We start from the raw sequence: 15,879 nt of genomic DNA, 5'->3' as shown, positions 1-15,879 counted from the left end.
AAGAAGAAGAAGAAGAAGAAGGAGAAGAAGAAGAAGAAAAGAAGAAGAGGAAGAAGAAGGAGAAGGAGGAGGAGAAGGAGAAGGAGAAGGAGAAGGAGAAGGAGAAAAGAAGAAGAGGAAGAAGAAGGAGAAGGAGGAGGAGGAGGAGAAGGAGAAAGAAAGAAGAAGGAGGAGGAGGAGGAGAAGAAGAGGGAGGAAGAGAAGAAGAAGAGGAAGAAGAAGGAGAAGAAAAGGAAGAAAGAACAAGAAGAAAAAGGAGGAGTAGTACGAAAAAGAGGAGGAGGAGGGATGGAGAAGAAATGACTAGCTGAGGCTGGGTAATTTATATAGAAAAGAGGTTTATTAATATTCGGTTCATGGTTTTGTGGGCTTGTACAAGAGGCATGGCTGCACCTGGTTCTGGTGAGGACTTCAGGAAGCTTCCCATCACGGCAGAAAGGGGAGGGGAGCAGACATCACATGGCAAGAGGGAGAGGGGAGAAAGGTGCCAGGCTCTTGCTTTAACAATCCATTCTCTAATGAACTAACAGAGTGATAACTCACTTACCGTGGGGACAGCACAGAACCATTCATGAGGAATCCACCCCCATGATCCAAACACTTCCCACCATACCCCAAGTCCACCACTGCAGACAAATTTCAACATGGGATTTGGAGGAGACAAATATTCAAAGGATATCAACCCCCTACACACTTTCCTCTATTGTTGACATCTTACATTAGTATATTTGTTACAATTAACCAATATCAATACATTGTTATTAGCAAAGTCCATTCTTTATTTAGATTTCCTTAGTTTTTGCATAATGTCCTTTTTCTGTTCCAGTACTCTATCAAGGATACTACACTACACTGAGTTGTTATGTCTTTTTAGGTTCTTCTTGTTTGTGACAATGTCTCAGACTTTCCTTGTTCTGATGACCTTTTGAGGAGAACTAGTCAGATGTTTTGTTGAATCTTCTTCCTTGGGATTTGTCTGAGTTTATCTCATGATTAGACTGCAGCTATGGGTTTTGGGGAGGAAGACAACAGAGGTAAAGTGCCATTTGTGCCACAACATATCCAAGGTACCTACTACCAATGTGATTTGAGTGTTGGAGTTGACTTTCATCACCTGGCTAAGGTCAGCAGTTTTCTCCAATGTAAAGTTACTTCCCCCCTGCCCCCTGCTTTCCATAAAATACTATTGGAAAGGAAGTCACTTTGTGCAACTCATACTTTTAAAAGGGAGAGTTATAGTTTCCCTCCTCGAACACTGAGTTACCTACATATGGAATTTGGAATTCTGCTTGGGAGATTTAGCTTTTCTACCTGTTTGTTCAGTTATTTTTATCTGTATGGACTAATAGATATTTATTTCATACTTGTTGTTACAATCTGATATTACCTTATTTATTTTGTCACTTAAATTTTTCCAGCTTTGGCCATTGAGTGCTCATTCAGTTAACTCCTACCCCCACCATTTTGTGTGTGTGTGTGTGTGGTGTGTGTGGTGTGTGTGTGTGTGGCGTGTGTGTATGGTGTGTGTGGCGTGTGTGTGGCATGTGTGTGTAGTGTATGTATGTGGTATGTGTGTGGCGTATGCGTGGCGTGTGTGTGTGTGGAGTGTATGTATGTGGTGTGTGTGTGGTGTGTGTGTGTGGTGTGTGTGTGGCATGTGTGTGTGTAGTGTATATATGTGGGGTGTGTGTGGCATGTGTGTGTGTAGTGTATATATGTGGGGTGTGTGTGTGGTGTGTGTGTGTGGTGTGCATGTGGCATGTGCATTTGACGTGCATGTGGCGTGTGTGTGTGTGTGTAGTGTATGTATGTTGTGTGTGTAGTGTGTGTGGTGTGTGTGTGTAGTGTATGTATGTGGTGTGTGTGTACAGCATGTGGTGTATGACGTGTGTGGTATGTGTGTGATGTGTGTAGTGCATGTGGTGTATGTGTAGTGCATGTGGTGTGTGTGGTGTGTGTATGTAGTGTGTGTGCAGTGGGTGTATTGTATGTGGTGTGTGGAGTGTGTGTATGGAGTGTGTGTTGTGCAGTGTGTGTAGTGTGTGTGTAGTATGTGTAGAGTGTGTGTGTTGTGCAGTGAGTGTGGTGTGTGTGTGCAGTAGGTATGTGTAGAGTGTGTTGTGTAGTGTATGTGTAGAGTGTGTTGTGTAGTGTGTGTGTGTGGTGTATGTGTAGAGTGTGTTGTGTAGTGTGTGTGTGTGGTGTATGTGTAGAGTGTGTAGTGTGTGGTGTGTGCATGTGTGTAGCATTTCTTTACTTTCCGGCACTATCAGATGCTACAGGCTCACCTTGTAGTATTTCCTGCCCAAGTCCTATAAACAACAATTTCTCCAAGGAACCTTGGATCCTTTTACTGGAGAATGGTATTAGAAACCAAGATTTCAGTGCTACGTGTGCTTGTTGCTATGGAGTATCATTGCTTCTAGGCCCTCTCGCCTGACAGTAAGGACATATATGTGTGTATACTAGCCCGTGTGGATATGTGTGTGTGTGTATGAAACTTTCTACATGCAATCATCTGCATCTATATTAAGCTAAACATGAGTTCATTCTGGTATCTCCAATTCTAATCTGTTGCGACATGGATCATTCTAGCCTCCTCCTCAGGGGTCATTTTTATCAGAAGCAATGTTGCTTAGTAACATAGCAGACATATGTTTATCTGTTTCTAGGAAACAGAGCTTGACAGTTAACCAAAGTTCAAATTCTCATGCAAAAGAGGAAAGGGTTTGTTAACCCTTCACTTATATTCATTGGTGAGGTTCTCCACTGCTCTGAGGATAAAGAACAAATTCCTTGGCCTGCAAGGCTCTGCAGTGACCTGGCCTGCTAAGCCCAGGCTCACCTCTTACCATGCTCCTTTTTGAGCCCTCCATGACAACCACACGGGTCTCCTTCAATTCTCAAACTCATCACACTTCCTTCTATTCCCAAGGCCTTCCCCTATGCTAGTCCTTCTGCTGGACTTCTCTTTCCTGCCCTCTTTACCTGGCTGCCTACTACTCATCCTTCTGACCTCAGCTCAGTCCACACTTCACAGGAAGCCATTCATATCCCCAAGACTAGATTGGCACCCTTGTTTGAGGCTTGCGCTGTGTATCTTTATTTGGTAGCACTTACTATAACTGCAATGTTACATTTACTTATCATTTTCTCCCACTAGAAGATGAGCTTTTGAGTGTAGGGATGGAGTCTAGCTAGCTGAATAGTATAAAATATTTGCCCATTTTCTCTGTTCTTTATCCAATGACTTCTTATCCAGAGCTTCTTAGGTGTCAGCCCATTTTCTAGTGTCTGATGATACTGCAGGGAGGGAAATGGCAAAAACCCTCCTATCTGGGCACTTATTTCTTAGTGGAGGTGGCAATAAACAAACAGAAACTAATGTCAGTTGGTAAATGCTACAGAGAAAAATTCAGAGTGAGGGTGTAAAGAGGGCTGGGGCACTGCTGTTGTTGAAATGATGGCCTGGAACGGTGCTTCTGAGGTGACATTTGAGTGAAGACCTGAAGGAAGTGAGGGAAGGGGGTGAGTGCTGGAAGTATTAGAACGAAGAATGTCCCAGGCAGAAGGAACAGCCAAGGCTGAGGTAGGACAGTGTATGACTGAGGGAAGGAACAGTGAGTGCTTTAGGGGAGGGCACCCAGCTGTGGGGCTGGAGCTGGGATTTGAACAGGGGTGTGCCAGGGCTAGCATCTCTTTGAAGTCTCTAACAACAGGCCAGGCCTCTGCAAGGCTGGGAGGAAACTGAGGCCTTCCCAGCCCTGGTGGTCCTGCCTAGGGCGAGGTTATGCTGTTCTTGAAGACACAGGCATCTATGATCCATGGCGACTTCCAGTCTCCTGGTTGGAGAGGACTGCACAGAACTTTGGAGGAGGACAGGTCAGGCTCGCCTCATGAGATGGCCAAGGAGCAGGACATGGCACTCTCATTCGCCTGTCCTTCCACATGGCCAACTTCTGCCGGCTCTCCCAGAGCCCTCCAAGGCTGCACCTTCACGATCCTCATCGACAGAAATGGACACAGGCTCAGAGGCCAGAGGAACTGCCCGAAACCACACGATTCAGCTGGTCACGTGTCTTCCCGAAACCTGCACGAATCAGATCAAACCTTTCTCTGGGGTTGGCATGGGTTCCCCAAAGAGGAAATGTCTCCTTGAATTTGGTACTTTAGGCACTTCACTTGACTCATCTTAACCCCAGCCCCATAAAGGAAAGAGGTGAAAGTCACCCCTATTCACAGCTTGTCCAGCCACACCCACCTAGTTCATTCTGGGTGATCAGACATGGGTCCTGTTCTCCAAGAGCTGCCAGTCCGATGGAGGAGGCTGACCCTTAAAGAAAATCACGGCCATCAGAGATAAGAGCAACAGTGCAGGCAAAAGAAGAGCCCAGATGGAGGGCTGAGTGGGTGTGTGTGCCCAGGGAGGGGTTCCAGGAGAGGAGGCCCCACAGCTGGGCCTTGGAGGGTGAGGGTGTGTATGGCCATTGGCAATGCCCCAAGAGAACACCCCTCTTGGGCAAAGCACTCCACTGTCCCACAGAGAAAAAAAAAAGCAGAGAAAAGGGGGAGGAGGGCTCGTCAGATTCTTTCTTGAAGCCTTCAGGTGGCGCCCTTGAGCCATGGAGCCGCACGCGCCTGAGGAGACTGTCCCGACCTAAGGACCTCAGAGAGGATCCAGGGTCCTACCTCGGAGCTGTGTGTGGGGTGGGGGGTGGGGGGAAGGGGAAGTGGGAGAGTGAGGGTGGGGAAAGGCACCTGGGCTTGGCGCAATAGGGGCTTTCCAGCGGTGTGGAGAGAAGCAGGCGGCGGGGGAGGGGTCTTCTCCTGCACCCCCCTCCCGCCCCGCCCCTACGCCCGGGGACCGCGGGCTCGAAGCCCCGGTTCCCTAAGCCCAGGCGCTGGCGATCCGGATCTGCCTGGAGGGGAGGGGAGGACGATGGACTGGAGCCCCCGCACCCTCACCCCAGCCCATCACCCGCCTCCCCGTCCCTCTCCGCGCTAACTCTCCGGGCGTCCTCGCCGGCCGCAGGCGGAGCTCGCTCCGCGGCGCTCGGCGATCCCCGGCCCCCGCCCCTTCCCCTGTCCCTCTGTCCCCGGAACCCCCCCGCCCCCCCCACAGCGGCCGCCACCGCCGCCGTACAGCTCCGCGCGGCGCAAGCAGGTACGTGCGCCTCGGCAGCGGCTCCGGGCCGGGCCGGGAAGGGGGCGGGAGCAGGGGAGGGTGAGGCAGAGGCGGCCAGGCCCGCGCCCTCCGGGCTGCGCCGCAGGAGGGACCCCCGCAGGCGGACGCTGGCTGCAGGGAGGCGGGCAGGCACCCGGGAGGACGCACCCTCGCCCGCCGGGCGCCCTTCGCCCTTCGCCCCCGCGTGGGGAGGCAGGAAGGGAGGCCCGGCACAGGTACGCACGCGGAGAGGGGCCTGCGGGGGGCGGCTGGAGGCCGAGGGCCGGGGGCAGGGAGTGGCGGCGAAGGACAGCTAGCCTGACCTCGCGGCCCGCCAAAGGACATGCGGCCAGGGGACCTGGCCTCCCTGGGCCTCTGTCCGGTCCGATCCGGCCTGGCCCGGCCCGCATCTGTGGTCAAGGGCAGGAGCAGGGGGTGTGGACTGCGGGCCGGAGCGCGCGGGCGCGGTGGGCAGGCGGCATGCTGGGGCTTTCTGCGCGCAACTTTGGGTACACCAGCGTGGACCTGCGTGTGCGTATCTGCGCGCCCCAAGGCTTTGTGTACAACTCGTGCATGTGTCTATCGATTGGGTTTTGTGAAGCTTCATCCACAGCCACTGTGCGTCCGTCTCGCCCGATATCAGTGCGCGCGGTGGGTGGGGTGTTGGGCCCCTGCGGGTCTCTGTGAATCTGGCTTGGATCTTACTCCCAGGGGCACGTGTGTGTGTGTGTGTGTGTGTGTGTGTGTGTGTGTATGTGTGCGTGCGCGCGCGCGCGTGTGTGGTGCGTGCGTATATGTGACCAGTCCTGCCCCCTCTAGGGCTATGGGTACTAGAGTGGCCCGAAGATCTGGGGGTCACACTACGTGGCTTCTGGGTGTCTGTGGGTACTGCCGTGGGAACGACTGCTTGGGGGAGGGAGTGTGGAACTGGAGTGTTCCTTTCAGGACTTGTCTGACTGCAGATGAAATCAGAGAGTAACTGGTGGGGTCGTGGGGTGTGAACAGTGGGCAGGAGTAGCTGTGTCAGTAGGCGTGTTTCTGCTTATGTTTGGGTAATTGGGCACAGCCTTTGTGTAACTGATATCTCTGAACCTGTGCATGAAACAGAGAGACATCCTAACTCTGGGTGAGAGGAATCGTCTTTTTTTCTCTGCCTTCTCACTGTGGCATCCTAAGAAAAAGTTTTGGGTTCCTACAGCATGAAGGAAAGCCCTGCTCCCAGAATTTGGGAGCTCCAGATTTCTTCCGAGGTATGGAGGCATCAATAAGTCAGTCTGGGAAAGGGCTTCCTGGGCCATTCCAGGAACTGAGTTGGGTGGAAGGTGCTGAGGGTGTGGGTGGGGGCCATTTCTGAGCACCCACGTGGCACCCCTGCTGGTCCCTGTTTGTGGCTGGGCACCCAGGAAAATGTTTTTGGTGCTAAGAGTAAAAAGCTAACCAACAAACGCATCTCTTTTTTCTGTCTATTCACTGGAAAGTGAGAGCAGTCTGGGCCCAGGATGGGGAGCCAGACGGAATTCAAACTTATCCCTGCTCTCAAGGTGCTCACAGTTGGTGTGAAACAGCTGGATAAAATGAAGGGTCTATGAGTGAGGGATGGAGTGCCAGGGAAGGAGGGTGAAGTGATGCCACCGGCACGGGAGTATGAGTTTGCTGGTTTGTACATGATAATAATTCTTAGGGAACCTGCATTCAACTCCTGACCCCCCACACTCCCATACATGCCATGGGATCTTGGCCATGCTTTATGAAATGGAGACAGTAATTCCAGATCATGGGGCTGGTGAGGGTGATGTGAGATACTCCTGCGTTAAGTGTCGGGTACAAGGCCCAATAGCTAGTACGTGCTTAGTAAACATTGGCTAAATTGGGACTCTGGAAAGAGATGTAGTGATACAAACAGGTTGTAAATGGAAAAGAGCTTTGTACTCAGATGAAAGACCCTATATGTGCTAAGAGGAGGTGTCTGATGCTAGTCCATACTGAGAGGAAGGTCAGAAAGATTGAAAAACATGTCTTCCTGCACTGAGGCTCTTTTGAGTTTCATTCATTCATTCATTCTGACTTCATTTGCTCATATTACACACACGCATGCAGACACACAGAGAACCACAGTGCACTGGAAAATAAACTCCAGCATGAGAATGCAGAGAATCGTTTGGGGTGTGTGTGTGTGTGTGTGCACGTATGTGTGTGTAGACACACTGGAGCACGTGAGCCATTTTGCACCTGGGGGTCTCTGTAAACTGAGGACTTGTGTGCCTGGGGCTCTGAGTGTATGTGTCCTCAGGCCATCAGTGTATACAAGGGATGATGCAGTTCCGCTGTGGATCAGGAATTACACATGCCAGGCAGGGAAGGGGGCTGAGCTGGGACCTGTTGGGGAGAGCCCCGATTGCCAACTCCAGGTGAGTGTTACAAGGGAATGGGAGCCTAAGGTGGCCAGATTCTTTCATTTTGCAGGAGAAGCCAGGAATGCAACATTTAAAATGTAAAATCTAAAATCTTTTGCTTTTTATACATTTGCAACGAATTCACCAAAAACAAATGAACAGGCCAGGAACAAAACACAGCAAAACTTCTATCAGCCAAATATGGTCCCCGGGCTGGTATCTTTCGGCGGGAATGCATGTGTGCTGTCTGTGTCTGGGGGTGCCTGTGTTCAGGTTCTTGGGTGGGGTAACTCCTCTTGCAGCACGGAGTGTGTACCTCTTCTCACCTCCCCCTCCTGGTTCCCCTCCTATGGTCCCAGTCCAGGTCCCCACCCTTCTGTTTACATAAAGGCATTTGGCTTTGGCCCTCCAGTCTGCTCCTTCCTCTTGGTCCTCTCAGCCATGTCATCCCCGATCTGCTGGCTTCCTTGCTGGACGGCTGTCCTCCACTTTGCCTCCTCCCATCGCATCACTCCTCCTTTCTTCTGAAGCCCAGGCAGATGTCAGCACTTCCCCTTCCAGCTCCTCAGCTGTGCATGGCTCTCGGGCTCCTTGGCTCCCTGGCTTTCAGAGTCCTCTGTGAGCCAGCCCCAGCTGGCCCCTGAAGCAGTCTGTTCCCCTTTCCAGGATGCCCTCATCGCCTTCCATTGCTGGGAAATACCCAATTCATCCTCTGAGATCTGACTCAAATGCCACCACCTCCCAGAAACTTCCCTTCCTCTTGGTTCCCATATCAACTTTGGCCTTTCTACCACCTCCCCCACCCTTCTGTCATCCTTCCCTCATACAACAAGATCCATGGATTACACTGGCCAGGGGCTTGCATTCACTATTTTATGAAATCCTCATAACAACCTTGTGAGGAAGGCATTTTGTTCATTACCATTTTACAGATAAGAAGAAGACCGAGTCTGGAGAGGTCACATCACTTGCCCAAGTTCAAGTGGTGAAGCTGGGATTGGAGCCTGATGTTCACTCTGTCTACATTCCCTCCATCATCATAGGAACTCATTGCTAATACTGGGCACTTTGTGTTCTGAGTCCTTTGTATGGGCTATCTCAATCCTACTCCAGCCCTGTGAACTAGGGGGTAGCAGTATTATTATTCTGTAGGTGGGAAAACCGAAGCCAGACAGGATTAGTGAATTGCCCACAGCCATACGCCAGCTGGTGGTGGAGTGGGATCTGGGCTGGATCACACTGTTCTCTTGTTGTCTTATTCCCCATCTCCCCCTCTGCCTGGCAGATGCCCCCAAATGGGAATCGTGCCTGACTCACCTTCATGTGCTTGGGGACTGGTGTGATGTCCTCCACAACAGGTAGACGTTGCTACATTCAACTGACTTTCTGTTTTCTCTTCCAGCTGCCAAGGGGCCAAGGGATGAGCTGGGGCCCTCATTCCCAATGGCATCTCCCCCTGGTCTGGAACTGAAGACACTGAGCAATGGTCCCCAAGCCCCAAGGAGATCAGCTCCCCTGGGCCCAGTGGCCCCATCCAGGGAGGGTGTGGAGAATGCCTGCTTCTCCTCAGAGGAGCACGAGACCTATTTCCAGAACCCCAGGAACACGAGACTGGGCAGCTCACCCAGTCCCCCTGGGGGTGTCCCCTCATTGCCCCGATCCCAGCGGGATGATCTGTCCCTGCATTCAGAGGAGGGGCCAGGCCTGGAACCCGTGAGCCGCCCGGTGGATTATGGCTTCGTTTCCGCCCTGGTTTTCCTGGTGAGTGGGATTCTCCTGGTGGTGACAGCATACGCCATCCCCCGTGAGGCTCGAGTCAATCCGGACACAGTGACAGCACGGGAGATGGAACGACTAGAGATGTACTACGCCCGCCTAGGCTCCCACCTGGACAAGTGCATCATCGCAGGCCTGGGGCTGCTCACGGTGGGCGGCATGCTCTTGTCAGTGCTGCTTATGGTCTCCCTGTGCAAGGGTGAGCTGTACCGCCGGAGGACCTTCGTCCCTGGCAGGAGCTCTGGGAAGACCTACGGCTCCATTAACTTGCGCATGAGACAGCTCAATGGGGATGGGGGCCAGGCCCTGGTGGAGAACGAAGTCATCCAGGTCCCAGAGACTAGCCATACCCTCCAGCGGTCTTAAGTACGAGCCCACCTTATCTGGCTGCTTTTGCTCCAGTGCTACAAGGTCCCCCACCACCCCCACCAAGGCCTGGGGTTTCAAACTGAGCTCACATAGGGGCCCTGTGGAAGAAGTACTTGGTGCCGAAGGGAGAGCTCGGGGCCCAGTCCAGGCCCCACACGGGCCAGCATCCCACTGATCTGTTTTGTAGCTGAGGTTTTACATACGGTTTTGTTTGGAGGATGGCTTCTGCTGCTAAAAATACAAAAGTTTGGAAACACTGCTCTTGGAGGATGAGATTTTTTGGCATTTCTGAAGATTGGGAGCTGTTTGAAATATTGCCCATCCTGTTCCTCATGTCTTGGGGAGTGAGGGACCTCCTCTGTCCTCATCATAGAGGGTGTTCATTGGCCATGGAGGGGTCCCTTTCAGCCATGTGGGAGGTAGCTTCATGATGAGGGGAGAAGCCAGCACTGGAGTGACCCCCCAGTACCCCTGCTGACTGAACTGTGATCCTACCCTCACCAGGCCTCAGCTGCCCTGTCTTCAAGTGAGAGGGTTGGACTGGATGACCCCTCGGGTCTCTCTAGTTCTTCCCTGAGAATGGGAACCCAGTTTCTGTCTCCGGTCACCCCTCCAGGGGAGGAAGGCATCCACCAGGCACTAACTAGTCTCCCTGCCACTTTCTGGCCTGACCACAGGGAACACCACAGCCAGCAGCTCTCATGGTCTCGGGAAAGAGCTCCCTGGTGGCTTCGGGTTCAGTTCAGTTTGCTACAGCCTGTTTGGTCTTGGGATCTAATTTCCTGCAGTGACACATTTTTACAAAGCCAAGTGCACAGTCTTCCCCAGTTCTCTGGGCAAGAAGGATCTTTCATACAAGAAAGAGCAAGGGCTTTATTTCTGTGGGCATGATGTAGGCCTTGATCCCCTTCTCCTCAATAGTATGTCTCTCGCTCTTTACCTTATTCTGCTAGCAGGAAAAAATTTTTATGCTGAATTTGTAACCTTAATCTCACCATATAGTAGTAAAGTGAAACCGCAGCTTAACTGGGGGAGAAATCGGGCACATTTGGGTGGCCTGGACACGCTGACCACGTTGCCATTTGTTTTTTTCTTATGAAAATATTTCTAGGTTCCTGCAGACTCTCTTTAAACTCTTGATAAGGAAAGGAAGTAGGCCTTGGGGCAAGGAGATACAGGTGTTTGAGGACTGTGAGGCGGCATCCTTCAGTCTGAATGGCCCCAGAGGGCTTTGAGAGCACATGCCTTCTAAGCCACTGGTGTAGAGACCCTACAGGGGTCATTTTAGTGAATCCCCTCCCAATGTAGGTCCTATTTATTCCATCTTAGTTGGCCACGTGGGCCAAGGATCCTGTTTCTCGGGGGTGGGAGGTGGGGTGGGCATTGGGTCTGTAGGGTAGAGAGGCCCTGATTAGCTGTAACTTGAGCCTTCAGTCTAGTGAGTAAAACATCTGGGCAGTGTAATATCACAGCTTCTATGACAGATCAAATATCTGCTCCTGCTGGTAGGTTTTACCAAGAGCAGAGAGCTAGAGAAAGGCTGGAAGGGACAAGAATTGTTTAGCTTGGCTTCCCAGGTTTTTGCTGCGGTATTGAAGAGGTATGGTTTGAAAAGAGCAAAGCTCCGAGATGGTAAAAGATTCACAAGTCCTGGGTTTCCACAGTTTCGTCAATTTCTCCCAGGCTCCAAGCAGGGCACAGCCACAGAAAGTGGCATGAGCTGTTCTAAGTAAACCACAGAGGATTGGGCATCCCAAATCATGGGCTAAGGCTTTGCAATCCATATTGTTAATAATAAAAATATCAACCAAGTCAGATGGGTTGCTGTGATAATGGCAGACTCATTTGGATACTAAACCTGTTGAGTGAATGCCCCTGGGACCATCAGTTTATATCAGTTTAAATGCAATGAGTTTAATTGGGGGAGAAATCAGGCACATTTGGGTGGCCTGGACACAGTGGCCACATTGCCATTTGTTTTCGTTGCCATTTTTTTTTTCTTATGAAATGTTTGATGTTAATCATCACACAGATTTAGCAGCTAAATCTGTTTGATGATTAAATCCCAGGAATCTCAGGTTTTTCTAAGCCAGAGAAGCCTGCTTTGCATTCTAATGTTGAAACTTCTTTAGAAAATGTGTATCACAGATTGAGGCAGTTACTACCTTGTCAGTCAATTAAGAAAACTTGAGAGATGACAAAAACGTTTTCCCAAGATTACAGCTGAGATCTCCCAGCTGGTGGATTAGAAGCAGGTTTAAGAAGGAGTTGAGGAGGAACATGGAGTAGGGTGCTGGAAACTTTCTTTGCAGTCATCCCAGGGGCCCCTGTGGTTACTGGAATGTGCCTCTCCTCCAGCAACTGCCTCTCCCACCCAACATGCTCCTAGGGCCCCAACCTTGCTTTTCCTGGTACATCAGAACAAATATGGATTTTGGAGTCGATAAGACTAAAGTTGGAATCCAGGCTCTGCCATTTACTGGCTGTGTGACCTTGGGCAAGTTACTCCACCCCTCTGAGTCTAGATTTCTCTATCTGCGAAGTGGGATTAATGAAAGCTCTGCCTCAGTGTAGTGGTGCAGATTACAAATAAAATGGAGAACTGGATAATATGGGGTCCAGGAACGAGGATGTTCTCCTTCCTCACCTCAACTGGGGATAACTAGATTAGGCCTTAAACACTGGGTCAACTCTTCTACCTTTCTTCTATCACACCCCACATCCCAGATCAGCACATTTTGTCAGCTCCACTTTCAGATTCTGATCACTGTCCACCCTCGACTGTCACTGCCAGTCCACGTTGCTCATTGCTGTTCTGGCTTTCTCTCTTCCCCTCTTCTCCTCCCTGCCCCACCAACAGGTTCATCCTCCACTCGGCGGCCAGAGGAAGCCCAGAGGGTGGTCAGGTCCTGCCACTCCTCTACTCAAAACTCTCCTATGGCTCCCTCTCCAGGCAAAAGCCAAAATTCTCACCACAACTAGTGGCTGATTTATAGCAAGACTGGTAAAGCTTAAGTGTCTGGGCCTCTCACTTGCACAAGCTCCTTCTAAGGCCCTGAATTGATTTACCTATCTTGAGGCTGTCCCCCTGGACTGTATACGCTTCAAGTCCCCCCAAACCTGGATTCCTCACAGTGGCCTACAAGGCCCCAACCAAGTGGTCTCCTGTGCTTCTCTGACCTCATCTCTCACACCTTACCTGCTTGTTCATTTACCCTAGCCACACTTGCCTCTTGACCATTCCTCAACCTTACTGGGCATGCTCACATCCAAAGGACTTTACACGTGCTGTTTCCTCTGCCTGGAAGGTCCTTCCCCTCAATATCTGCAAAGTCCACTCCCTGACCTCCTTAGGGGCTTTATGCAAATATCTCCTCCTCAGTGAAGCCTTTGCTGAGCACCCTATTTAAATGGCACCCCATCCCACCTCATTCCCTTTTCTCCTTTGCTGCCTTTTCTCTAATCACTAATCATGACCCAGCAGGCTGAGCCTTGTACTTACATTGTCTTTCCCAACCACCGCCTCCCCTACTGGATTGCAAGTTCCATGAAAGCTGGAATTTTGGTCTAACTGGTTCTTGCTGTACTCCCAGTGCTAGAAACATGTTTGGCACATAGTAGGTGCTCATTGTGGAATGAAGGGATGAATAAATGTAACAAAAGCTTCCTATACCTGCCAGTGCTGCAGAGCCATATGCAGAACCCAGGAGGCCCACGGTTCCTTCCCAAACTCCTGGAGCCCTTTCTAGGGGTGAGGATCGGTTGTGCAAAAGGATCACATGCCTCGACGGTGATGATTTTGTCACTGGGCCCTGCAGCTGGGAACTTGGGAACCCATTTGCCTTCCTCTCCTTGGGCCTTGGTAGGGCTTTATGTGGAAGGGTTAGAGGGGTCTCCCTCATGAAGACCCTTCTCCCCCAACCTTGTTGCGACATAGCCAGGGTCCAACTAGACCTGGGAGACATTTGCTGGGTGTTTAGGGACCTTAAGTGTCCAGGCCTGGCCCTTTGGAACCCCAGTATCCATGATCATATCTACTCACTTACCTCAGGCATCTCCCAGCCAAAAATGCCAGCTGCCCGAGATTCCACCACTATTGCTCCTTTCCTTGAGAATAAGCATGACTTTCCCTGGGATTCTCTTTAAAATGTCCTCTCTGCATGTACATATCCATACATACACACATGCATATGTGCATGCACGCACGTGTGCATGTACACACACACACACACCTCACAACTTCCTTTTGTCCGACCTAGCCCCAGAAGCCAAGGACACATCTTGTAAAGCAGCTCCAAGACAGGGCATCCTCTGGATGACTGATGACATTTTCTATTTCTCCATCAGCCACAGGCCTTGCAGTTCCTAGGAGGCCAACCTCACAGCAACAATCAAGTTTCTTCTCCCCAGGCAAGGCTGGTGTCTCTGCATTCTTTCTGTTCCCCCTGCCCATAGCAGGAGGGGGAGAGATGCCCAGAAGCGTTTCTGTCCCGGCATTTCTGGAGGGGACTGTGTGGTCCTGGGCTGGGAACCAGGAGAGCTAGGTCCTGCTGGTCACCTCTTCTTGTGTGTGGGCCTTTGGGTAATTTACTTCATCTCTCTGGTCTTCCAGAGCAAAATTGGAAACCTTCCCGCTCTGCCTTCTCTGAAAGCTGGGGGATCAGAGAGCACAAGCAGAGGGCTTTCCAAAGTTCAGGGCCTGGTACTCTGGAGAGCTTTGAAGGAGCAGGAGGAAAGCGGGGAGGGAGGCATTATGAAGGAGCTACAGGAGATGGGGTTCTGTGTCAGGTTCTGTCAGGAGGCACTCACAGAGTCAGGGAGGCCCTCCATCTGGGCCTGTTGGTCTTTCCTGGAGAATGGACTCCTTTTGACGTTCCCGAGGAAGTACATTTCAGCTAGGGAAAGAGAAACTTGCTGAGATCTGGGCTGAAGTGGTAGGGAGCTTTTTGTCAGTGGAGGTATGTTAGCATCTACTGCTCAGGTATTGGATATCTTAGGGATGGAGCAAAGTGGCGATAGGTAGGATTTAGCCAAGAGATTCCCCAAGCTTTCAAACCTCCCCTTTGAGGGGAGCCAATGTTCCAATGGCCAGAGCCTGGCTAAAGACAGTAACAACCCTGGCCCTTTAGCCCAAAAACCCTCTCTGCCACATGATTTCTCTTCTAGATCAAGGAGACCTGATGGTGCAGAGGGTTGCAGGATGACCACCTTCCTCCTCCTGGAGGGCCAAGTGATTCTGAGCTTTCTGCCTACTTAAATCTAAAAGGGCCTGTCAGAGACAGGGTCCCTTACAGAGTAGGTCCACTGGGGATGGTCTGCCAGATGAGCGTGTAAGTCAGATGAGTCTGACTGCCTGGATGCTTAGTTGTTGTCTAACACCTCTTAGCCTCTGTTTCCTTATCTGTAAAAGGGCAGTGCTAGTAACAGTCCCTTCCCCATAAGGCTGTGGTGAGCAGAAAACAAAACAATACCTGTAAAGCACTGTGCCTGGCACTTCATAATTGATGTCAGCTATTCGTGTTCATTTGTTCACTCATTCATTCATTCACACACAATCTGCATTCCTCCCTGAGCTAGGCACTGTGGGGTTCACACAGACTCTTCCCTTGAGTTGGTCACAGACTGGGGAAACAGGACAATGTAACTGCTGCTGTCATGGGCATGCACAATGGGCTGTGTGTGCAGAGGAAAGATCTCATTGAACTGGGGTCAGAAAAGGCTTTCCTGGAAGAAGTATGGGTCTAATGGGAATCTTAAATAATGAAGCAGTATCTAGTGTGAAGAGAGAGTGAAGGAAAGGCACTCAGGGCAGAGGAACAGCATGAGCAGAGGCTCAGAGGCCTACACGGCCCCACTATGGGGGTGGGAGGGGTGTCTACATTTTGGGCTGGAGTGTGGAGATGAGGTATAATGAAGGGCATGCCTCTGTTTCAGCATCTGTAGAATGGGGTCAACCACAGTACTGAAGTTGTAGGGCCATTATGAAGACTCAGTTCACACAGGGACAGTGCACAGCATGTGGAGAGAGGTTACTGTCAGCTGTTATAATCACATGCAGATGTGTGTGGCAAGAAGAATCTTCTGATGTCATGCACTATGGGGATGACACTGGCACTGGGGAGGCCCGTCTGTGGGACTGTGGACTCCAGTACCCCCAGCCCTTCTCTCGGGGATCCC

General features: G+C 51.0%; 1 protein-coding gene across 2 annotated transcripts; it reads left to right on the top strand.

Annotated features, from left to right (window-relative positions):
• The first annotated feature begins 4,617 nt into the window (after positions 1-4,617).
• On the top strand, positions 4,618-11,514 carry TMEM74B (transmembrane protein 74B). Of its 2 annotated transcripts, none has more exons than XM_017515417.2 (2): positions 4,618-5,164; positions 8,960-11,514. In XM_017515417.2, the coding sequence occupies exon 2, from the start codon at positions 9,001-9,003 to the stop codon at positions 9,697-9,699; it is 699 nt and encodes a 232-aa protein (XP_017370906.1). In that variant the 5' UTR covers positions 4,618-5,164; positions 8,960-9,000; the 3' UTR covers positions 9,700-11,514. The 2 variants fall into 2 exon arrangements, with proteins under 2 accessions (XP_017370906.1, XP_017370916.1); XM_017515427.2 differs by having other exon boundaries at positions 4,618-5,400.
• Positions 11,515-15,879: the final 4,365 nt, after the last annotated feature.

The sequence above is a fragment of the Cebus imitator genome, unplaced genomic scaffold (assembly GCF_001604975.1).
Source record: "Cebus imitator isolate Cc_AM_T3 unplaced genomic scaffold, Cebus_imitator-1.0 Scaffold18, whole genome shotgun sequence".
In the NCBI taxonomy this organism is placed as follows: domain Eukaryota; kingdom Metazoa; phylum Chordata; class Mammalia; order Primates; family Cebidae; genus Cebus; species Cebus imitator.
This window is presented reverse-complemented; position numbering and strand designations above follow the sequence as displayed.

Bases quoted from the DNA above. Each gene is read 5' to 3' on its own strand.
- TMEM74B (XM_017515417.2), top strand. From the start codon at position 9,001: ATGGCATCTCCCCCTGGTCTGGAACTGAAGACACTGAGCAATGGTCCC.